At 42.5% G+C, this 25,143-nt stretch overlaps 1 protein-coding gene across 3 annotated transcripts in view; it reads left to right on the top strand.

Moving 5' to 3' along the window:
• The window catches only part of LOC144604905 (voltage-dependent calcium channel subunit alpha-2/delta-1-like), a 497,845-nt gene that overhangs the window by 255,792 nt on the left and 216,910 nt on the right, over nucleotides 1-25,143 (top strand). For all 3 annotated transcript variants that reach the window (XM_078419763.1, XM_078419762.1, XM_078419764.1), the window contains one exon: nucleotides 17,667-17,798. In XM_078419763.1, coding sequence (XP_078275889.1) covers nucleotides 17,667-17,798 — 132 coding nt within the window. The remainder of the gene's footprint in view (nucleotides 1-17,666; nucleotides 17,799-25,143) is intronic.

Genomic DNA, 25,143 nt, shown 5'->3' with positions numbered 1-25,143 from the left:
GCCGCAAGGCTCGGTGCTGAGACCCCATATATATATAATATATATATTAATATATATTAATCGTTAATATATATTAACGATTTAGACGAGGGAATTAAATGTAACATCTCCAAGTTTGCGGATGACACAAAGCTGGGTGGCAGTGTGAGCTGCAAGGAGGATGCTATGAGGCTGCAGGGTGATTTGGATAGGTTGGGTGAGTGGGGAGATGCATGACAGATGCAGTATAATGTGGATAAATGTGAGGTTATCCACTTTGGTGGCAAGAACAGGAAGGCAGATTATTATGTGAATGGTGTGGATTAGGAAAAGGGGAAGTGCAATGAGACCTGGGTGTGCTTGTACATCAGTCACTGAAAGTAAGCATGCAGGTACAGCAGGCAGTGAAGAAAGGTAATGGCATGTTGGCCTCAACAAGAAGATTTGAGTTTAGGAGCAAGGAGGTCCTACTGCAGTTGTGCAGGGCCCTGGTGAGACTGCACCTGGAGTATTGTGCGCAATTTTGGTCTCCTAATTTGAGGAAGGAGATTACTTCTATAGAGGGAGTGCAACGGAGGTTCACCAGGTTAATTCCCAGGATGGTGGGACTGACAAATGATGAAAGAATGAGACGACTGGGTTTGTATTCACTGGAATTTAGAAAGATGAGAGGGGATCTTATAGAAACAGAAAAGATTCTTAAAGGATTGGACAGGCTCGATGCAGGAAAAATGTTCTCGATGTTGGGTGTTTCAAGAATCAGGGGTCACAATTTAAGAATAAGTGGTAGGCCATTATTCACTGAGATGAGAAAAAACTTCTTCACCCAGAGAGTTGTGAATCTGTGGAATTCTCTGCCACAGGCAGTGGAGGCCAATTCACTGGATGTTTTCAAGAGAGAGTTAGATTTAGCTCTTAGGGCTAAAGGAATCAAGGGATATGGGGAAAAAGAAGGAACGGGTTACTGATTTTAGATGATCAGCCATGTTCATATTGAACGGCGTTGCTGGTTCGATGGGCCGAATGGCCTCCCCCTGCACCTATTGTCTATTGTCTATTGTGTATTGAAAGGAGGGAGAGAGAAAACAGGGAATTATAAACCAGTTAGCCTTACATCGGCCTACTGCTGCACCTATTTTTCAATGTTTCTATGTGACCGTGAGGGTGTCCTCCAGGTGCTCTGGTTTCCTCCCACATCCCAAAGACATGCAGGTTTGTAGGTTAATTGTCCTCTATGTTGTCCCGAGTGAGCAGGAGTGGATGGGAAAGTGGGATGTCATAGAACTAGTATGAACAGGTGATCGATGGATGGCGTGTACTTGGTGAGCTGAAGGGACTGTTACCATACCCTACCTTACATCAAACAATCAATGATGTCAGCGGACTGTGGGGAAGAGCTGTTTTCTGTTCGGGGTTCCAGCTAAAGTTAACCGGGAAAGAGCAGGGAATGGAATTAAAGGGTTGAATGACCTTTGATGGGACGTAATCATTCTGTGATTCTATAGAAAAAAAGACTTTTTCTAACAGTATTAAGTGACATGATTTAAGTTTGTCCTGTTAGAGAAATCAAATAAATAACCAAATCTTCTGGGCATCGACAAGATGCTAAATAAGACCAATTCAAAAAATATCGAGTAAGTGAAGGCACACTTAATCATTGTATAAGTAACTGCTGCTGCAACCAAAGACTGAGGATGAATTTTGACTTCAATCATCACTGCTTTCCGTTGGAGCTTCCTTTCGGAGGTCATGGCTTTTTGTTGAAAATCCCACCATGAGCTGCTAATAAATCATCTATTATTCCCTGCATCCGTTCCAGAAACATGCCAAGAGCTGTTTAGGCAGTAAAGGTGACAGAGATATGCTGTAATCTTCACAATGCTCAGCAGAGAACAGGACGCCCCTGAATAATTACAGCTTCACAAATTGGGATGCATTTGATATTTGTCTCTGCAAACACCAGTTGAATAATTACACAGTGTCGCAAGCATTTCCTGCACGGCTAATTGTTGAGGCTTGGCCGTAGCTTGAACTGTTACAATCATGTTGTGTGCTTGCTTTGAAAAGCAACATGGTTCCCACTTTCACAGTAAAATGTTAACACCTCGTTCAGCAGAAAGAGTCTGACATCCTGAAATTAAAAGCTAAAAAATGCTGGAGTCATTCAGTGGATCAGGAATGTTCGTGGAAAGAGCAACAGAGATATCGTTTGAGGTTAAAGACCCTTGAACAGAATTGTGAAAGAGGAAACAAGTTTGTTTTAAGTTGGAGAGAGGATGTGGGGATGATGAACAGGGCAAATGGGAGTATATTTGATCGGGTGGGCCAGGATTGCCATGGTTAGAAGTTGTTAATGCAAGTCCTCTAGTTCATGGACTATTCGAAAGGGAGATGACAAATGAAGGATCATGTAAAAACTGTGAACTGCAGGGCAGAGCTGTTCGAAATGCTGGAGAGAGAAAAGGTACTGTGAAAATCCCAACATTGAATAAACAGTTAGATAGGTGCATGGATAGGATAGGTTTGGAGAGATATTAGACCAAACGCAGGCAGGTGGGACTAGTGTAGCTGGGACATGTTGGCCAGTGTGGGCAAGTTGGGCCGAAGGGCCTGTTTCCACACTGTATCACTCCATGACTTTATGACTTTATGGATAACCTACAGTAGACTGACCAACAGCACAGACCTGTATTTATTCACAAAATGCTGGAGTAACTCAGCAGGTCAGGCAGCATCTCAGGAGAGAAGGAATGGGTGACGTTTCGGGTCGAGGCCCTTCTCCAGACTGAAGAAGGGTCTCGACCCGAAACGTCACCCATTCCTTCTCTCCTGAGATGCTGCCTGACCTGCTGAGTTACTCCAGCATTTTGTGAATAAATACCTTCGATTTGTACCAGCATCTGCAGTTATATTCTTACACTAACAGCACAGACCTGAATCATTTCTCTTTTCACAGATACTACCTGATCCACCAAGTGTTTTCTGCACTTTCTGTCTTTATTTCAGATTTCCAGCAGCTGTAGTCGGCCTGAAGTTCCAACTTGGGAAAAGCTTGGAATTTCTGCCCTTAGTTTCGTGGATAGAAATTCACAGTGACAGAAGTTTGAATTATATCCATGGTTATTATTCAATGTTAAAAAGTTCATCATTGTGAATTCTCTGGGAGATTAGAACCTACCTTTTAAAATCTATCGGAGACACAAGGAACTGCAAATGCTGGAATCTTGAGTAGAATACCGAGTGCTGGAGTAACTCAATGATTTTTGCAGCATCTCCGAGGATATGGATAGGCAGTGTTTCAGGTTGGGAAGGGTCGCAACCTAAAGTGTCGCCTATCCATGTCCTCTAGCTATGCTGCCAGACCTTGGCGAGCTGCTCCAGCACCATGGGCTTGGAAATGTAGTGTTGTGTTTACACTGTGAGAGTGTTGAATAAATAATAATAATAATAATGCATTACATTTATATAGCGCTTTTCATACACTCAAAGACGCTTTACAGGGATTTAGAGAACATAGGGAAGTGAATAAATAGATAAATAAGTAAACGAACAGAGAAAGGAGACAGAAGGTGAGGTGACCTTCAGTGGTTGAAGGCAGTACTGAACAGGTGAGACTTCAGTGATGTTTTGAATGTGGTGAGTGTGGAGGAGTCTCTGACGGTTTGGGGTAGTGAGTTCCATAGGGTGGGAGCAGCGATGGAGAAAGCCCTGTCCCCCTAGGATCTGAGTTTGGTCCGGATGTGGGGGGATAGGAGATTGGCAGCAGCAGAGCGGAGGGTGCAGGTGGGAGTGTGCCTGTGGAGGAGGTCGGTCAGGTAGGATGGGGCCAGGTTATGGAGGGCTTTGTAGGTCATGAGGAGGATTTTGTACTGGATTCTCTGGGGGATGGGGAGCCAGTGGAGTTTGTAAAGGACGGGGGTGATATGGTCATGGATCGGGGTGTGGGTGAGTAGACGGGCAGCGGAGTTTTGAATGTATTGAAGTTTACTGATGATTTTTGAGGGTGCGCCATAGAGGAGGCTGTTGCAGTAGTCCAGACGGGAGGTGATGAAGGCGTGGATGAGGGTTTCTGCAGCTGTGGAGGAGAGGGATGAATGAATCAAAGCACCTCCTCCCATCTACCCCCTCCAATCAACCCAACGGATTGCTTCTCCTCTTGCATCTGAAGGCCCTGTGAAGGGTCACCATGCGACATTTAATGCCTCTTTGTTTGAATTTTGGAGAGGGTAATGACTTGGAGTAGATCAACACCGGAGTTCACAATTCACCATGAATTTGAAATGAATGATGGAGTAGACTTGATGGGCCTAATGGCCCAATTCTACTCCTATTCCGTATGACCTAATAAAACAGCTAATTTATGTGATAGATGGAGATAAATGAACAAGAAAGCTTTGAGATCGCCATAAATCTCACCTATTTCAACTACTTGATCTATTTCAGTTATGGCCATCAAGGAATGAGACGGAGTGCGCTGGTAGGACTGTATCTGACCAAAGAGGTTTAGGTTTAGTTTTATTATTGTCACGTGTGCTGAGGTATAGTGAAAAGCTTTGTTTTGCGTGCTATCTGATCAGATAGATCAAACTCAAGTACAATACAATACAAAGGGGAAGATACAGAGTGCAGAAATCTGTACTTTGTGAATATCAATTAGATATCCAGGAGTAAAATCCAGTTAACAAGTGTGATTAAACAACTGCACGAGTCATGCAAGCAGACTGTAGATTGAAATAGTTAACCACAGGACCCAAGAGTGGCTGGGAGCCTCACCAAAGCTAAGTTTGCCCTATAAGGGATCTCTCTCCATGCCTACATCGTTCCTAAAGCTGTCCTCTTTTTTTGCTGGTTGGGTTCATCTGTTACATGAATGCCTTGGTTCCTGACTCCTCAAAGCTATTAAAGTGAAAAGTTATATAGCAGGGAAAGGAGCTTTTCGGCCTAACATGTCCATGCCAACCAAGATGCCCATCAAAGCTATGCCCATGTGCCTCCAGTTCACCCATATTCCTCTGAACCTTTCCTGGCCATGGACCGATCCAAATGTATTTTTAATGTTGTTATTGTACCTGCCTCAACCACTTGCTGTTGCAGCTTGTTCCACACACTCATCATCCTGTGTACAAAGAAAAAAACCCTCAGGCTCCGATAAATTCTTCCACCGCTCATCTTCAATCTATGACCTCTGGTTCTAGATTCCTTAACCCTGGGGGAATGGCCTGTGATCTTTTTTATCACACTATACGAGCAGCTGAAGGGAATATTGTGCTGAGAAATATATCCAATAATTATTCCTGAATAAACATTGGAAATATCCCTCAGCCGAATATTCCCCTCAACTGCATTCATTTCCCAAAGGACTTCAATCTCATTTGCAGGTACAGTGTAATTATAAATGGACCTGCGGCATGTTAGCAGGCTGTCTGTACTAACCTCACTGCATACAACTTCTCCAACTGCCAACAGCAGTACTCTGGAGCTGACATTCACACGGTCTGAGAGTCTGAAGAAGGGGTCTGACCCAAAATGTTCTTTGTCCATTTCCCTCCATGGATGCTGCCTAACCAACAAATTTCTCCAGCAGTTTTTTACTCAAGATCCCACCATCTGCGGTCATTTGTGTCTCAGACGAGGATGATTCAATGGTTGAATGGATATTTATTGTCGCATATGCAATTAAACATTACACAGTATAATTGATTTTGCGTTTAATAATGGCTTAGCTGCCATGTGTGGCGCTATTTTGTCGAGTTCAAAGTCGGAATCCCGCATGTTCGTTCTGCCAGAGCGGCTCTCGATTCCCTCCATTGCCCACGACCGGCTGGCTCGATTCACGAACCGTCATCTCTCTCTTCTCCTCGTTGCCATCTTGTGTCCTGGGGTCAACCTCCTGCAGCCTTCCTAAAGGCACTGGAGGCATTACCCCTGTTCATCGTCCTCCCAGCTCTTGCTTTCCAATGATGTATCCAGGGGCTCCATTCCACATCCGACGTGCTTTCGGGCAGGTTCCACGTCCGAAGAGACTCCAAGCGAGTTCAGCCGCCCGGCTAGAAGTTTTTATATTATTTTACTGTTGTACAAGACATTGGTGAGGCCACACTTGGAGTGTCAGTTCAGTAATGATATTGACAAGAATTGTGGCACCACTGGAGTGATTAAGGAGTAACAAGAAATGGAAATCACGAACCCTCACTTCCAAACAGACAGAGCCCAAGAAGATATGTCTTTACCGTGAAAAGCGCCACTTGCCAAGTGTATGCGCATGGCTACATATGAGCGTGTGCCTATGTGTATAGTGATGGACTTACAATGTGGAACTGCAGTTGCTTGCATGGTAACAGGGAATGCGCACTGGTGAGACTGGGATCTATGTTATTTCTCACTACCTCATAATTGTAATTAATTTTTAAACTGTTTTACTTCGTTCATATAATTTTAAACTGAGATCTATATGCTGATTTTGCTTCAAACTTTGCACAGCTAACATTCTGTTCAGCTAATTTCCCCTTCTGCTTACAATATACTTTTGTGATTGAAAATTGATTGCCGAATGACTATCGGGTTTGTAAGAATGCACGTTGCACCTGCTGTGATTATCTGAACCTCAGGCATTAAATACAAATTATGAGAATTAAGTTGTGCGGGGAAATAAAAAGAATAAGCTACTGAGCACAGATCAATCTGTAGAATAGTGCAACAAATGCCACACTGCCTGCCAGCCAATGGTTGTGAATTAGGTAGCTAGATTTGGAGTCTTTTTCTATATGTACTGTGGTTTGTTGCCGATTAACTGATTATTTTAATCAAAGGAAAATATTGCAATAGAATAGAATGTAACTTTGATTAAACTTAGCAAATGTATGAGCATTAGAAAATCCCAAGATCCCAATATCCCTCAGCAGAATATTCCCCTCGGCTACATTCATTCCCAAAGGACTTCAATCCTGAACTCATTATTGGAGGAACAACCACATATTTCGCTTGGGCAGTTTGCAACCCAGCGGTATGAAAATGGACTTTTCTAACTTCAAGTAACCCTTGCTTTCCCTCTCTCTCCATCACTCCCCCTTCCCAGTTCTCTGACCAGTCTGACTTTCTTCGTTTACATTTTATCTCTGTTTGCTTTGTTGTTACCTTCTTCTAGATCATCTCCAAATGATCTATTCTACATTTTCAGAACTTCATCCCCTTTGTTTCGTTTTCACACCTTACACTTCCTTATCTCTGTATCTCCCTCTCCCCTGACTCAGTCTGAAGAAGGGTCTCAACCCGAAATATCACCCATTCCTGTCCAGAGATGCTGCCTGTCCCCCTGAGTTAGTCCAGCATTTTGTGTCTAACTCGCTACTAACTACTCGTACTGTTCCATAGATAACATTGTAGTTATATGAGTCATGTGTGTGTACTGGTGTTGTAAAATAAGCCAGTGAAAGACAAACAGCAAACATCACTATTTCTGTAGATGTGCATTGGTTTGAATCCTCCCCTGGGAAATGATTGTTCTGAAGATAGTAGTGTTGTTTATCAATGAAATATCATGAACCTTAAACTGCTGACCTGCCATGAGAGTTTAAATATTTCTCTCCAATGATTATGACCCCAGTGAAGGTTTCTGACATTATACAATACGGGAGAAGAAACGGGTGGAAGCTACAAAGCATTTCAAGCCAGTATTTGTTGTTCAGTGCAAAGATAACTTGTAAAGTGAAAGAAAATCTTCCATTCATTTCAAGGTTTTGCAAAAGAAACACAGTCAGTCGTTGAGCTATACAATCACTGAGCTAGTAATGATCATAAAAAAGAACATGACTAGACCTTTAACAGTGCGGATTATTTTATAATTTAGTAACCGTAAATGGAAAAGACCACAAAACAATCATCTTGTGATTGATAGCAATTAAAATGATCAGAAAGGAAGACCATGATGCCTTTTGTCACAAGAGGATGTTATGCCCCGATGTTTTTAAATACAACCTGCATTCAATATTTCTCATTAATATTCTGAGCTGGTCAGCTGCTTTTGTTCAAGTCCCATGCTGGGTGCAGAGCAACCAAAGTAAGATTACAAAGATTAAACTGATCCTGCCTATCTGCGAAAATCTCATTAAATTTTCATTTAGATTGTTATTTGAATTGATCTATTATTTAGCTAAACCTATCAAAACTGTATTTTTCTGCTTTGTATTCAGAACTTGTTATAGTTTGTGCATATTGTTTGCACAAAAATCTCTGCAAATTTTATTTTAGGTTCAATTTCTAAAAGACGTGAAAATTAAATGAATTTTTAGATTATAAAGGACTTGATCGTCTGAATAATTTGGTATGATAATATCTCAAGTCGAGCTGCAGGTACGACTGGACTACAGTGGACTGATTAATGAGATTTCTTCAAATCCTGATCTCTTTCATAGCTTACAGACGTTCCCAAATTCCTCTGTTATTTTGCATTTTCAAGCCTGTTAAACAGATTTTCACTGAAATTGTGCTGCGCAGCTTACCGGTTTAACAACATGATCCAGCAAATGATGAAGGACTCATTTTTAGTTCAACTAAACCAACGGGGAAATAATTTGCACTTACGAGGGGAGAAAAATCAAAGCCTTTTTGATTCCTTTTATAGATGTTTATCGATTTGTTTCTTATGTGATATGTATAATATTAGCTGTTTTAACAAGTCGACTTTCTTGTCATACGCATAAGGACGGTGAGTTATACTTGCTTGCAGCAGCTTCACCAGCATATAGGCTCGGACAGCACACAACACTTAAATTATAAATAAATTGGACATCAATTACACATAATTGCCAATAAGCAGTTAAAAACAAATAAAAACTGCAAAAAACAAGACGAAAATGCACAACACAGCTAAAAGAAAGTCTGTGGAGTGCAGGAGGCATTCCATGGCAATCCATTACCGAGCGAGGATTGGGATTGTGCAGATCGATACAACGGCCTGATAGTTGTAGGAAAGAAGCTGTTCCTGAACCCGGTCGTGTTTTAAATGGCGACGAGGGAAATTTCAGATCTCCTGGGGTGGATTTTCACTCTTGGGTCACTACATCCAATGAATTGCCATTGTGTTATGAAAACAAACAACTCGCTGTTTACCAGAACCTCACCAAGTTCCCATGTTTGAAATCGCACAAACTCTTTGGGTTCCATGTGCTGTATTGCCAACAAAGTAGTTTAAATCCTGAAGAAAGCCAACGGAGATTGCAAAATAGCCTTGTGAAAGACCCAGCATAGAATCCTTACCTTTTAAATTCTCATGTAGGTTTATGATTATCTCTTGGCAGCATCTCCACCAATCAGGGCAAGTGTATAAATAGTAATTTAGCACACCACCTGTATGTGACTATGGTGATCAGGAATATAACTTATTTGTTAGCAACAGTGTGTACATCTGAAAAGAAAATTAATTGCAAATATTGGAAATCTGAAATAAAGAGGGAGAACAATTGAAATCTTCAGCAGATCATGCAGGCATCTGCGGAGAGAGACACTGGGATAGTGTTTCAGGTGAAGCCCTTTATGAGAACTAGGGCAGATCTTCATTTGCACTGGAGAGTATGCCCAGATAGTGCATTTGTTTGGTGACATATCAATAATTAATGCTAAGGAGTGTGGGATCACCTTCCATGATCTTTAATCACATTCCATAACACTATTGAAGCTAGATACAACCAAGTGACCATTTAATTTCTAGGATTAAGCTCCACTTAGTGGAAATTTGTGTGGTTAAAAAGCCATGGGTAACAGTAACCAAACAGGGCTCACCAAACAGGGGTAAAACCCATTTATTTACATAAATGTGTTAACACTGACATTTGTGTGAAAAAGCCGAGTAAGGAGATAAATTAGATAGAGCTCTTGGGGCTAGTAGAATCAAGGGGTATGGGGAGAAGGCAGGCACGGGTTACTGATTGTGGATGATCAGCCATGATCACAATGAATGGCGGTGCTGGCCCGAAGGGCCGAATGGCCTCCTCCTGCACCTATTTCTGTTTCTATATCAGGCAGGGTATCTAAATGATGACTTAAGAGGCGATTAAGGGTGGGGTAGAAATGACCCTCGGAGCAAGGAACCTCAGTGGTTTGTGTATCAATGGAGGGATCAGGCTGTCAACTCATCTGAATATGCCTGGAGGCAACAGGAATTGGGATCAGGCTCTCAGTTCAAGCGGTCAACAGGAGAAAAATTGTGGAGGCATTAGTAATTGTGTTTTCAAAATAAAAAGAAATATTGGATGTTTAATTTGGAGTTTCAAATGTAATGGATATGGAGCAATGGATGTTAAGCTGAGAACTAACCAATGGAAGTGACAACCAGAAACGGATTCAGAATAAAGAGATTTGGGATATGTACTGTGTTGCAGCTGGCTTCAATCCTGTGTACAAGACTAAAATATATAGAATGGGCCTTTGGGACTTTTGTGAATGGGCTTCTGTGGAGCTGCTTCCTCACAGTGCCAGAGATCCAGGTCAACGCTGTCTTTGTGTGCTGTCTGTGTGGAGTTTGCATGTTCTCCGGTGACCATGTGAGTTTCCTCCTGGTGCTCCAATTCCTTCAAGACGTGCATATTTGCAGGTTAATTAGATTCTGTAAAGTCACCCTACGTATGTGAGGAGTTTATGTGAAAGTGGGATAACATGTAACTAATGTGAGTGGGTGATCGATGGTCGGCATGGGTTCAGTGGGCTGAAGGGCTGGGGGTAGGGTACTGACATGGATAGAAAATTGGTTGACAGACAGAAAGCAAAGAGTGGGGATAAATGGGTCCCTTTCGGAATGGCAGGCAGTGACCAGTGGGGTACCGCAAGGTTCGGTGCTGGGACCCCAGCTATTTACGATATACATTAATGACTTAGACGAAGGGATTAAAAGTACCATTAGCAAATTTGCAGATGATACTAAGCTGGGGGGTAGTGTGAATTGTGAGGAAGATGCAATAAGGCTGCTGGGTGACTTGGACAGGTTGTGTGAGTGGGCGGATACATGGCAGATGCAGTTTAATGTAGATAAGTGTGAGGTTATTCACTTTGGAAGTAAGAATAGAAAGGCAGATTATTATCTGAATGGTGTCAAGTTAGGAGGAGGGGGAGTTCAACGAGATCTGGGTGTCCTAGTGCATCAGTCAATGAAAGGAAGCATGCAGGTACAGCAGGCAGTGAAGAAAGCCAATGGAATGTTGGCCTTCATAACAAGAGGAGTTGAGTATAGGAGCAAAGAGGTCCTTCTACAGTTGTACCGGGCCCTGGTGAGACCGCACCTGGAGTATTGTGTGCAGTTTTGGTCTCCAAATTTGAGGAAGGATATTCTTGCTATGGAGGGCGTGCAGCGTAGGTTCACTAGGTTAATTCCCGGAATGGCGGGACTGTCGTATGTTGAAAGGCTGGAGCGATTGGGCTTGTATACACTGGAATTTAGAAGGATGAGGGGGGATCTTATTGAAACATATAAGATAATTAGGGGATTGGACACATTAGAGGCAGGAAACATGTTCCCAATGTTGGGGGAGTCCAGAACAAGGGGCCACAGTTTAAGAATAAGGGGTAGGCCATTTAGAACGGAGATGAGGAAGAATTTTTTCAGTCAGAGAGTGGTGAAGGTGTGGAATTCTCTGCCTCAGAAGGCAGTGGAGGCCAGTTCGTTGGATGCTTTCAAGAGAGAGCTGGATAGAGCTCTTAAAGATAGCGGAGTGAGGGGGTATGGGGAGAAGGCAGGAACGGGCTACTGATTGAGAGTGATCAGCCATGATCGCATTGAATGGCGGTGCTGGCTCGAAGGGCTGAATGGCCTACTCCTGCACCTATTGTCTATTGTCTATTGTCTATCTTTCAATCAATCAATTTGGGGCAGCACGGTGGCACAGCAATAGAATTGCTGCCTTACAGTACTTACAGCGCCAGAGACCCGGGTTCGATCCTGACTACGGGTGTTGTCTGTACGTAGTTTGTACGTTCTCCCTGTGATCGCGTGGGTTTTCTCTGGGATCTTCAGTATCCTCCCATACGCCAAAGAGTGCGGGTTTGGAGATTAATTGGCTAGGTATACAAATGTAAAATTGTCCCCAGTGTGTGTAGGATAGTGTTAATATGCGGGGATTGCTAGTGAGGACTTGGTGGGACAAAGGGCCTGTTTCCATGTTGTATCCCTAAACTAAACTAACACTAAACAATACATTTATTATCAGTACTTTATCAATATCTATTGCAATTGAAAGACACAATATAAGGATTCATTATGTGTACTCTGCTCTCATAATGTTGTTGAAATAGAGATATTTTGAGCACTACAAAATTTGAAAAGAAATGATCAGTTGAAAAGGCTACTCGAAAGACTAGTTGAATCTCTTTATTTATCCGCCTACTTTGAACTGTAATTTGAGTTCCACCTTAATGGCTTCTAGCCATTCCGTGCTCTAATTTTCAATCACACAATCAGGTGGATAGCTTTATTGCTATACTTGAAAATAATTAGATTTAATGATTTAATAATTAGTTAAATGTCTCGATTTTGATTTGGGCTGTGGGAGGCGGAGATGGATCATGGTTGCAGTGCCAGTCTGTTCATGAACATGTCCCCCACCCCTGCTCTGGAGATGTCCCTCACCTCTGCTTATTTTGATGCTGCTGGGAGAAATAGATTTACAATGATAAGCAACAAATCCCTCTAGGTTCTGGAGGCACCAGAAATTGAAGATCAGCTCAACTGTACAGCAGAAGAAAAATCGTGGAGGCATTAAAAATGGTGTTTTCAAAATTCCTCTGGAATTAGTTTTGTTTTGGAAGTAGCAATGCAAGTCTTTACATTAGTGATCTCTAGACACATGGGCTTCATTTAAAATATGCACAGAAATAGTGAAATTGAAAAGGCATTTTGCAGTTTTACAGATTTTTCATGATGTTTTAAGTTTCATTGATTTAAAAGTTTACTAACAAAAGCAGATTATTCAGGATAAGTGTGAATATGTTCAAGTAATAAGAACAATGTATTTTCAGTAAATATCACAGCATGGAACAGGTGAACAGTTCCATGGGTTTTGAGCCAAGGAGTATGCAATGTCACTTGCCAGGTTGGCAGGCTTAGTGTCAGCTTGCTAATTAGTCCTGCTATTTCAAAAGCTAAAAGATGTGTTGCTGTCCTGTTTTCTGTCATCGGTTTAACTGGGCGATCCTCAACCTGTTTAGTTCCCGAGCCTTTCTGTCAAGGTTCAGCAGTGCTTGACAATGGCAGGGGGAGCCAAGCTGTGTTTCAGCAGAGCACCAGTCAAGTTCACTGAGTTAGTTACGGTAGCTGACCCTCCATACACCACGTTCATGGCTGTTATTGCCGGCAGATTGAATTGGCCTCAGACTTATTCATCTGCAATGCCAAAAGTTTTGGTTACACGGTAAGCTGAAAGACAAAAATAAAGCAGATCAAATAGCCATCGGATCCTATTATAGGCCAGGGCAGATGATAACAATAGGGTGGGCCAGCTGCCAGATGCCTGTGCTTCTGGTGGACTTGTCCTTGCTTCTTTGTAGAAGTGCTGCAGTCAGCACCCGCGCTGGCTTCAGTGGGTAGCAGCATCCGGCTGCCATCCATCTGCATTCCCTGTGGAGTTCAGCAAGGCTGTATGGTCTTCAAAGTTCTGAGTGGGAGATCTGCCCTCAGGCGAGCCCTCTGGCATTGCCTCATTGATTTAATTGGAAGAAATAGCTGCTGGGAGAGCTCAAAATAGACATTTCAGTTGATTTAATTCAACTAGTGTGCGGATGTGTGCACGTGTCTTTAGTAACAAATTAAATATATATATTTTTAGAAACCTTAACGTCACTTTGATATGTTTGAATATGACTTTCCATTATCCATATTGTGTGGAATGTCTGCATACTGGGAAGATATTAAAATACTTTAAAAAGGGTAGAGGTGTTTTTTAAATTCCATTGCAGTGAGAGGTTTGACTAGCAGTCAGATCAGAGACGAGCTATTCGGTGAGTGGAACTCGACACTTGCCTGGGAGGGAGTGAATTCTCTGCTGGGCTCTGCAATGACACAGAGCCAGCAACCCAGCTGGAGCCAGTGCCCTGGGCCACAATGGGGACAAAAAGCATGTGTTCCAAGGGCTGGCAGCCACTAGTTTGGAGTCAGTTAAGGATCATTTCCAATATTGCACATCTCCAGGGATGCAGGTTAATATTATTAGAAAAGTCAAGGAGGGAAAAAAACAAGATTTCGATCTCCCATGATCCTGGTGCATTTGCTACACATTGAGTTGCTGAATTGCAAAGCACTAAAACAATTTTTTAAATGAACAAAACAAAGAATTGCAGATGCTGGTTTATACTAAAGATAGACACAAAGTGCAGGAGTAACTCAGCGGATCAGGCAGCATCTCTGGAGAAAATTGATGGGTGACGCTTCAGTTCGGAATCCTTCTTCATTCTGAAATGTCCTCTGTGTCCTCTGGTTCTTGATTCCCCAACACTGGGTAAAAGACTCTGTGTATCTAATCCACCCATGATCTTGTACATCTCTTGTCCAACGAGTCACAGAAACCAGTTTCAAGCAGATACAGCTAAAGCCTTGCTGAGTTTGAAGAAGGGTCTCGACCCAAAACGTCATCCATCCTATATCTCCAGGGATGCTGCCTGACTCACTGAGTTACTCCAGCACTTTGTGTTTATCAATTTCTTAAATATAAGTTATTGACACTCGCAACTCTGTTGGAAAGTCATTGATTTAAATCTGATGGGAGAAACTGAAGGTGCAACTTATTGTGGCTGTATTAGCAGAAATGATGTATTTTACATTATACGTTGAACCGACAAATGATCTCTTTGGTGAAGTAGATTAAAAACACTGCAGGCCGCTCACTGTTGCCAAAGTTCCTGCCATCGTTCCTCCAAAAATCGGCAAATTAGTTGAACTAGTCATTTATCTTAATAATCTTTGTGAAAACTTATTGCCTGTAAATTAATTATGCGATTTAACAGCACAACAACTGCGACATCTACACTCAAGAATTGCTTGACACGTCCAAGTTCTTTTCAGTGTGACAGATGGACGAGCCACAAAATGTCTGATTTGCTTTTTGAAAGCAATTTGAGGAGATGAGAAAAAATGAATTTATTTTTCATAATGTTGTGGTGCATTTGTCTTGCTGGTGTTGCTAGATAATCAGCTCAAATGTCATGTTAGATCTACTGAAGCACCAAATCGTAATTTTTATTAGGTGCATACTCTTATTAACTTGTCTTGGAAATTGCCACAAACTCAGAACATAATGGGACACAAGGCCTGTTTGTCATCCCTTTCTCAGCGACTCAGTTACATAAATATTACTCTCCAAAATCCTGTCCTTCATGGCCTTGTTTATCTTGATGCTGCCAAACTGACTCTGTGAATCAAACCACAAAGTAACTCGGGCAACATCTCGGAGCATGGATAGGTGAGGTTTCGGGTCGCGACTCAGCAAATCATTAACTGTGTTTGCTTGAAAATGCTATAAGTTACTCTTTAGACAACTTTAAAAGATCAAAATATTTTACTGACCGATGTATCAATAATATCTAATTAATTGATACTGTGAGTATCTTCCAGCTGTACACTTTGTATCCAATAGAACTTTTAAAGATAAAAGGATGCAGAGATCTGGAGCAACTCGGTGGGTCAGGCAGCATCTCAGGAGAACATGGATAGGTATTGGGTCGAGACCCTTCTTCTTCTAACTGATTGTATGGGGGAAGGAAGAAAACTGTGAGAGACGAGAGGCGGGACAAAGCGTGGGAGATAATAGGTGTACACAGGCGAGGGGGTTTTGTAATGGGCAGATGGTTGAAACACAGGCCAGAGATAAAAGCAGGTGTGGGATATGCAGTTTAAAGAGTTGCATATTATCCCGACCTTTTTTCGACCTGAAACGTCATCTATCCATGTTCTGCAAAGATGCTGCCTGACCTGTTGAGTTACTCCAGCACTTTGTACATCAACAACTGCAGTTCCTTGTTTCTGCATTCAAGCATTTTAAGATGTTAAGCTGGTGACCCAGTGGCTCAACAGGAGTTGATGCAGTGTGTGCCATCTGTAAATGCATTGGCGAACAACTCCCCAAAGTTCCCTTACCACCACTCAAAATCCACAACCTAGGCAATCGAAAAGTAAATCAATAGCTGGTGCATCGAATCACCACCACATAAACGTTCCTGTGCTATTGCACAGCATCCTGGTTTAAAAGTACATCATGAGTTCTTCATTATCAATGGGTCAAAAGCCAGGACCTTCCTGTTTATCAGAACCTTGGCAAAACCTTCACCCCGTGAACTCCAATAGTTCAGAACATTCTCGGGCATCTTCTCAAGGGTGCAAGTGACTGGACAATAAATGCCAGCCTTGTCAGTGACTGCAATGCCATGTCGGGCGGCACGGTGGCGCAGCGGTAGAGTTGCTGCCTTACAGCGAATGCAGCGCCGGAGACTCAGGTTCGATCCTGACTACAGGTGCTGTCTGTACGGAGTTTGTACGTTCTCCCCGTGACCTGCGGGGTTTTCTCCGAGATCTTCAGTTTCCTCCCACGCTCCAAAGACGTATAGGTATGTAGCAAATTGGCTGGGCAAATGTAAAAACTGTCCCTAGTGTGTGTAGGATAGTGTTAATGTGCGGGGATCGCTGGGCGGCGCGGACCCGGTGGGCTGAAGGGCCTGTTTCTGCGCAGTATCTCTAAATCGAAAAATTATCTGAAATGAGGTGTTCAGTGTTGCCCGACACATAACTGGAAGAGCATGCCAAGTAAATAGCCACCTGTTTATATTAATCTGCACTGCTTTGAAAGCAGTTCTACAAGACTCTTTTATTGATTTCAATTTTATTGCAAAATTTGGATTGTTCTTGTCTAGACTTCGCAATTTTGAGTCATTTATTGGTGATAAAAGAATGGAGATGCTAATCTGGAACGCTCTCTGGGGTTGCTGTTGACCCCATTGAAAGATGCAGCAATTCATTTTTTCCTGCCGTAGCAGTGAAGTTCCGATTGATTTATGTCGGATCAGAGCAACAGCCAACTAATGCAAAACCAAACCATTGTTTCAGTAATGTATCTCTGCATGATAGTTATACAGTGGCACAGTGGTAGTGTGGGCTGCCTTTCACTGCCAGAGACACGAGTTCGATCCTGACTGTGGGTGCTGTCTGAACGGAGTTTGTACGTTCTCCCCATGACCCGCGTGTGTTTTCTCCGGGATCTCCAGTTTCCTCCCACACCCCAAAGAAGTACAGGTTAATTGGCTTGGTAAAATTGTATATTGTCCCTAGTGTGCGTGGGATAGAGTTAGTGTGCGGGGGTCGCTGGTCGGTGTGGATTCGGTGGGCTAAAGGGCCTATGTCAGCACTGTATCTCTAAACTAAACTAAAGTTGCCATTCTCATGGACAGTGTAATCAGCAACAGTCACAATATTACAGTTTTGACTTTTCTCTCTCTCGCTGAGTTACCCAAGCACTCTATCTTTACACCATGATGTGTGGGTTGGTATGTGGCTATCTATGCACCACATTATGAAGCTCATTGGCTCTCAATAATAGCAGATTGGCTCCGTGCTGTTCTCGTTCATAAATAATTCACCAGAAGATGTCAGGATTTCTGTCTTTAGTTTGACTATTGGAGTAATAGCCTGATAAGTGACTGAGTGTTTTTTTTATTTGCAGCAACTATTGTTTTAAATGAACTCAACTGGACAGCTGCACTCGAGCCTGTTTTCAAGCACAACAAGATGGAAGATCCTACGTTAATGTGGCAGGTTTTTGGAAGTGCAACCGGCCTGGCTAGGTATTATCCAGGTAAATAAAGTTTATAAAATGAATATTTAACTACTGTAATGGCACTGGGAATTGAAGTTTACTGGTGATGTTGAAATGGGGCTGCACAGTGGCGCAGCTGGTAGAGTTGCTGCCACACAGTGCCAGAGACCCGGGTTCGACCCTGACCTCGGATATTGTCTGTGTAGAGTTTGCACGTTCTCCCTGTGACTGAGTGGGTTTCCTCCAGGTGCTCTGGTTCACTCTCACACCCCAAAGACATGCAGGTTTGCAAGTTAATTGGCCTCTGTAAATTGGCTCCCTGTGGACAAGAAAGTGGGATAACATCGAACTGATGTGAATGGGTGATCAATGGTCGGCATGGACTCGGGGGGCCAAAGGGCCTGTTTCTATGCTGTATCTCTGAACTAAATGCCACTGGTCTCTCTGCATTCTTGTGTATGGCTGGAATAACATTAAATAAAATCAGTTAATGGTTCATTAGTCACTGAATGGCCTTTTCAGAGAGGCAATTCTTTTCAAAGCTGTTGCTATTAAATTTGAGCTCAGCCTAAGATGTGGTTCTCTGGTCCATTGTTTGATCTGTTTTTACAGGTAGAGGTTGGTTTGATTTGTTGCATTATTCACTTTACATGCTAGAGCATTCATGCACTTTCAGTCTTGCTGAGTTCCCTGTTTCAGACAGAACTTTCTGTCCCACGTTTTATTGCAGAAATTTCAAATTTAAATATCAAATTTGTTTGCCAAGCATTGTGCTGCTTCTGTAATCATCAGAATGACCACAAAACAGGATTTGGTCATAAGGTCATAAGTGATAGGGGCAGAATAACGCCATTCGCCCCATTAAGTCTACTCTGCCATTCAATCATGGCTGATTTATCTCGCCCTCCGAACCCCATTCTCCTGCCTTCTCCCCATAACCTCTGACACCGTACTAATCAAGAATCTGTCTATTTGGTTGATCTGCTGCCTCAATGCAGTTGATCTGATGTATTTGCAATCAGCCTGATGTATTTAACTGCCTGCTAGCTCAGGGAGTGGAAGCTTTCTCCTGACAGTAATGTAAATGATCCAGAGAAGATACCATTGCTGTGATTTTTCGAAAGCCAAATGAGTTGTGTTGAATGTTTGGATTTTGGATCACAGAACATCTCCAAAACACAGGTATTGCACCCTGTGTCAGGACCAAAGGGCTGATCGTAACCTGGCAGGAGCGGAATAGGCATGCAATTAAAATGCGTATCCCATTCCACCTCTTATTTCCATAACCTTTGATTTTGATGCCAAAGACATTGGCAATAGGCTAGACAAGGGAACTTGTGGCTTGAGTGGAGAGGATGCCATATTCTCCCCACCAGCCTGGCAACTGATGAGAAGACTGAAGGCAAGAACCTGTCAGGCAAGCACTTTTCATACACTGCAATTATCACCTCAGTCTGGGAATGGCATTGAAGGAGCCTTTGGTGTTACATTCAAACTGTGCAAATGCTATCGAAACAATTTCCATTTAAAATGTAAGCTTACCAATTGACTGCATTGACAAGCAATAGAAATGGATATGTTTCCTTTATACATTCTGTATGTTTCTATTTCCCTTAAAATTAGTTTCAGCACTTAAATTAATGATCCAGCATAAAGGTTAATCATGGTAATTGGTGATTGACACAAAGTCATTGAAGTTAGGTCACTAATTTACTCTTGGATTGATTTTAGTTGTTCAGGACTGTCAGATGAAATATAATACAAGCTGCATTGTATTTTACCACGAGATGAATCCTTTGGTTAACCCAGAGTATTTCATGGTTATTTTACAGGCTCCTGTTTGTTTTGTTTTGCCAATTTAAGTGGAGGTTTTCATTGAAGACTATTAACCCCAAATGATAGTATCAATGTCATTCTGAGCCAGGATGGAGATGATTTGATTAAAGTGGATATGATGTAAATTCTAGGACTAGTTAGTCAGGTTTTAGTTTTATTGGTGGAAGAGTGAATGCAGACATCTTGCACTAATTAGCATCTCCAAGAACACACCATTCTGACAAAAGGACACAAAGTGTTGGAGTAACTCAAAGGGTCAGGCAGCATGTCTGGAGAATGTGCAAGAAGGAACTGCAGATGCTGGTTTAAACCGAAGATCGACTCAAAAAGCTGGAGTTTGCAAATTCTATGTCCAGTGTAATGAGACTATCAGTTGGTAGCTCCATGCCCCAGTTGGTTTCTGATTGTTTGTACGGGGCTAACATTAGTCAATGCCTCACATATCGGCTCTCTCAAGGAAAGCCATTGTTCAGCTGCCAGATTGACAAGCCGCTTCCATCGGCCAATGATTTGCAACAAAAATCGATGATAGTCAGTTTTTGCTTTCTGCAAAGTTACTAACTGGAGGACTATAGTCTCTATGTAGTCCATAGAGCTCATAGGACCATCGGAACACAGCTACCAGCCTTGGAGGGCATCTACAACACACAATGCTTCAGAAAAGCCACCAGCATCCACAAAGACTCTTCACACCCCTGCAACAGTCTGTTCAATCTTCTACCATCGGGCAGACGATACAAGGCCTTCTACGCCCGCACCTCCAGACTCAGGAACAGCTTCATCCCCAGGGCCATAGCTGCTATGAACCGGTCCTGCTGTGCCGGATGGTCACATCGCACAGCGAACCGGCACAGATCTACTGCACTTTATTCTGTTTTAAACTGTTCTAATTTGTTTCATTGGGTTCTTTAAATGAATACTGACTAGCTAATTAATTTATTGCATCGTATGGGAGGCGCATTCCCAATCTCGTTGTACCCCTGTACAATGACAATAAAGATATATTGTATTGTATTGTATTGTATTGCAAAGAGGTCAAATCGTGTGCAAATCACTCTGAATGCTCTTCGTCATTCCCATTTTGAGCAACTCAGAAATGGCAGTCCATGGAACTGATGCACTATAATGCTGAGAACTTTCTTCTGCACTGCATCTTCCCCTTTGCTCTATTGTACTTGAGTTAAACTTGAATGTATTAATGTATAGTAAATCTGATCTGTTTGGACAGCATGCAAAACAAAGCTTTTCCCTGTACCTCGGTACAGGTGACAGTAATGCCTCAGCATTTAAGAGCATTTAATTTCATATGTACCAGCAATAGAACAATGCAATTCTTACTTGCTGCAGCTTTACAGGTCCATTAACACAAAAAACACAATAAAATATACACAGATTCAGTGATATCAGACACAAAATAATGAACGAGAAATAAAAAAATGAACCATACTAGTTTCATGGAGAAATCTATTTACACCATTTTATTAAACTGGTGTACTTGAAAAGCGAAGATAGACACAAAATGCTGGAGTAACTCAGCGGGACAGGCAGCATCTCTGGATGGAAGGAATGGGTGACATTTCAGATCGAGACCCTTCTTCAGACTCCACTACTGAATATTTTTGGGATTCTGTATTTCGTTACAGCTACATATCAATAGCTTGAAAAGCTATTGATGTTTCTGCTGGGACAAAGTGTTGTAGCGTTGTTTGTGTTTGTATTGCTGCCATTGGCGGGTCTCCTACTCTTGTTACAGATGATCGTATCTTTATCAAGAGCACCACTGCTACATAAAATCCAATAATGAATTCAAATATATTCACCGCCCAGAGATGAATGTTTTTTCACTATTGATGCAGCACAAAACCATGAAATGTCGATGTGGTATAAATATAATATTTCATTGTAGCCAGTAGTTAATGTAGGATGCAGCCCTGCAGCCTGTGATAATAAACTTTACATAGAAATAACCGGAGCAGCTCAGGAGAACAATGTTAACAAGACAGCAGAGATAGAAGAGAATATTTTGTGTGCCTGGTGCCTGAGTGATCGTAGGAGTTTCAGTACCTGAAACCAATGAACAATGGCTGCTTGTGCAGAGGAATATGAGTAAAACTCCATGAAACCAAAAGACTGGTTTGGGCAGGATGTTCTTCAAACAATCAATGCATTGAAAGCCAAATCAATAACCACCCGGGGAGAGTACCCCAGGTGGGCCTCGAAGATGTTGGAGCTTGAGTCACTGTGGGCTTCGGGGCAACTCTGCAACTAGCTGCAGATAGTGAGGAGGAAAGGGCCACCTGGAAAACATTCATGCTCAGGTCAACTGGTCAGGAGGTGACTTGGTGAAATGTGGATCCCTACATGACTGAAGACCTGAGACTTTAGTGTGAAGCAGAACATGCCGTGCCTTCCTGTCTCCCTGACACTTCATTTTTTATTTTTTATTTTATTTCGAACATGTTAAAAGACATCAATTAAAAAACAAAATAAACAAAAAAACAGAAGAAATACAAGGAATTTCATCCATTACTTAACATGTGCGAAAAGGAGTAGGAAGAAGTGTGAATTTATTTAATCTGACACTCATTGTCAGTCCTACACAAAGCAGTATTTTGATTAGGTCAATGTTGTGTATTCATGCCAATACACAAGAGTTGCAACTCATAGTTTATTTGTACTCAAGCAGAGGTAACAATACGTGCTATCTATCATCTTCACAGTCTGGTCTCGGTCTGCCTGGAAGGCAGCGACCGGCAGCGTATATAGTCAAGGTGGGAGTGAAGATCTGGACTGGATCGTGTGTGGAATGTGCAGCATGCATAATGAATGTGACGCTATATATATATAGTGAAGGTGAACTGGCATGCACAATCTACAGTCAACATCAGTTGCGCAGCAGTAGAGTTGCTGCCTGACAGCTCCAGAGAACCGGGCTCGATCCTGACGACAGGTGCTGGCTGTACGGAGTTTGTACATTCTCCCTGCGACCACGTGGGCTTTCTCCGGGTGCTCTGGTTTCCTCTTTGTCAAGACAACCAAAATAGGAATTTGTGTAGGAAGGACCTGCAGATGCTGTTTTAAACAGAAGAAAGACACAAAAAGCTAAAATAACTCAGTGGGTCAGGCAGCATCTCTGAAGAAAAGGAATAGGTGACGTTTCAGGTCGAGGCCCTTCTTCTAATTGATCTGCAATTATTTACTCCCCATTATAAATCCTCTATATTCTGAAATCCTGCAAGGGATTTTCATTTGTCTTCACTAATCAGCTTTGCTTTGTATTACAATAGAAGCTTTTAAAGTATGGTTTGCAGTGTTCTCCTTCCCCGACCCAATCAAGCCTGGTTTTCTGCTAAATTCTAAACTGCTCACAGTCCCCAGGCATACTTCTCTCTCTGCTCTTTATATATTTCTCTCCCTTGGATCTAGTTCTATACCTAATTGCTTTTGAAATCCATGATTGAGCCACCTTTCCTGTTCTATTTTTGTTCCAGACAGGAATGAATGATTGTTGTAATTCATCAATGCGCTTTCCAAATGCTTGCCATTGCCCGTCCACAGTTGACCCTTTAAATAGCGTTCCTCAATCCATCATGGTCAGCACGTGCTCCGTACCTTCACCGTGTCCTTTACCTAGATGCAGGACCCTCGTCTCGTTGTCGGCTCCCTCACTCTCCATCTTAATGAAGAATTCCATCATGTATAGGTCACTCGTTCTCAAGGGACCCCTCAAGGGAACATGATTCTTTATTAATGCTTTCCCACCACGCAGTACCCAGTCTGGGATGGTGCAGTGATTAATTGTTTCAACATAATGATGCAAAAAAAACAAAAAATACACTAAAAAAAAATCTCTTTGCAACAGTGATATGAAGAACATCAAACACACATATCTTTCTTGAGTTACGACAGCATCAGAGAGTCTTGGAGGTATCTGCCTCTTTATTCCTCCCAGTAGAGTCTGTGTTGATTCCGCACCACCTGATCTCCGTCCATTGATGTTGTTCGGATCAGTTCCACAATGTTGACCAATTATTGATCTATTTTTCAGGTTCTCTCAACTATTGTCATGACAGGCTAGAGCTTCAAAGGCAGCATTTCATTGTCTGAACTGCATGCTAATCTGAAGAGTGAACATTAGGGACAAGCTGTTGCCTCTCCAACACTGCTATTTTGGCTGGATTCCCAACTCATTGAAAATCTGCTGCTCTTTTTAAAAAATTATCCTTGACTAGTTTGAGCTGGTACAAGAAATTGGACCTCTTTTCCAGCAGCATTGTACGTAACACTGTCTGACCATGAGATTCATGTCAATGGGGCCACAGCAATGGGGCACCAGGTAAAACAGGCTAGTGTCATTTCTGGCTTGTGATCCCAGTGCTCATTGCCCAGCCCTATCGGAGGTACCTGCCTCTTTATTCCTCCCAGTAGAGTCAGAATCATCCTCGTCTGGTAGTCTAAGCCTCAAGGTGACCGAACTGATGTGCCATTTGGCAAAACAACCCACACAAACACAGGCACTGCAAAATGGGAGGGTTTTGGCTTGTATCTCAGAATTAGCAACAATTGGCCCATTTGTTATTTGGGGAAGTTAAAAAAAATTAGGGCGGTACAGTGGTGCAGCAGTAGGGCTGCTGCCTCACAGCGGCAGAAACCCAGGTTCGATCCTGACCGTGGTTGCTGTCTGTGTGGAGTTTACACGTTCTCCCTGTGACTGCGTGGGTTTCCTCTGGGTACTCTGGTTTCCTACCACATCCCAAAGGCATGTAGGTTTGCAGGTTAATTGGCTTCCGTAAATTACCCCCCATGTGTAGGGAGAGGATGAGAAAGTGGGATAACATAGAAGGAGTGTGAACGGGTGATCAAATGTAACTTCCCCATCAATGGGGAATATTGAGAATATTGAACCCAAGATTCTCAATATCTTCCTGTTTTGACTGTCCAAAATGGTGAAAGAACAGGGCTATATGGGTGGCATTGGCACGGTGGCGCAGCGGTAGAGTTGCTGCCTTACAGCGCCCGGGTTGGATCCTGACTATGGGTGCTGTCTGTACGGAGTTTGTATGTTTTCCCTGTGACCTGTGTAGATTTTCTCCAGGATCTCCGATTTACTTCCACACTCCAAAAACCTACAGGTTAATTTGCTTGGTACAATTGCAAATAGTCCCTAGTGTGTGTGCGTAGGATAGTGTTGGTGTGTGGGGATCGCCGGTCAGTGTGGACTCAGTGGGCTGAAGGGCCTGTTTCTCCGTTGTATAACTAAACTAAACTAAACTAAACTAAAGAAAGCCATTAGAAACAGTGGAAGGAATGCACCACTTGCCCGCTCCATCAGGTTCCTCCCCTCCCACGTGTGACTGAATCTTTGAGTCCCATGTTGGCATCACCATCCTTAGAACCCACAGAACTGGAGTGAAAACAAACCAACCATGACTTCACGGGACTCTCTGCAAAGGAAATAAAAAGGTTACAGGTTTTTAAGTGCTAATCCAAGTCACATTTTTAATGTGATGAGCGTTTATGTCTCCACCACTCTCTGGGCAGACTCCCA

Source organism: Rhinoraja longicauda, chromosome 23, assembly GCF_053455715.1.
Source record: "Rhinoraja longicauda isolate Sanriku21f chromosome 23, sRhiLon1.1, whole genome shotgun sequence".
Lineage (NCBI taxonomy): Eukaryota > Metazoa > Chordata > Chondrichthyes > Rajiformes > Arhynchobatidae > Rhinoraja > Rhinoraja longicauda.
This window is presented reverse-complemented; position numbering and strand designations above follow the sequence as displayed.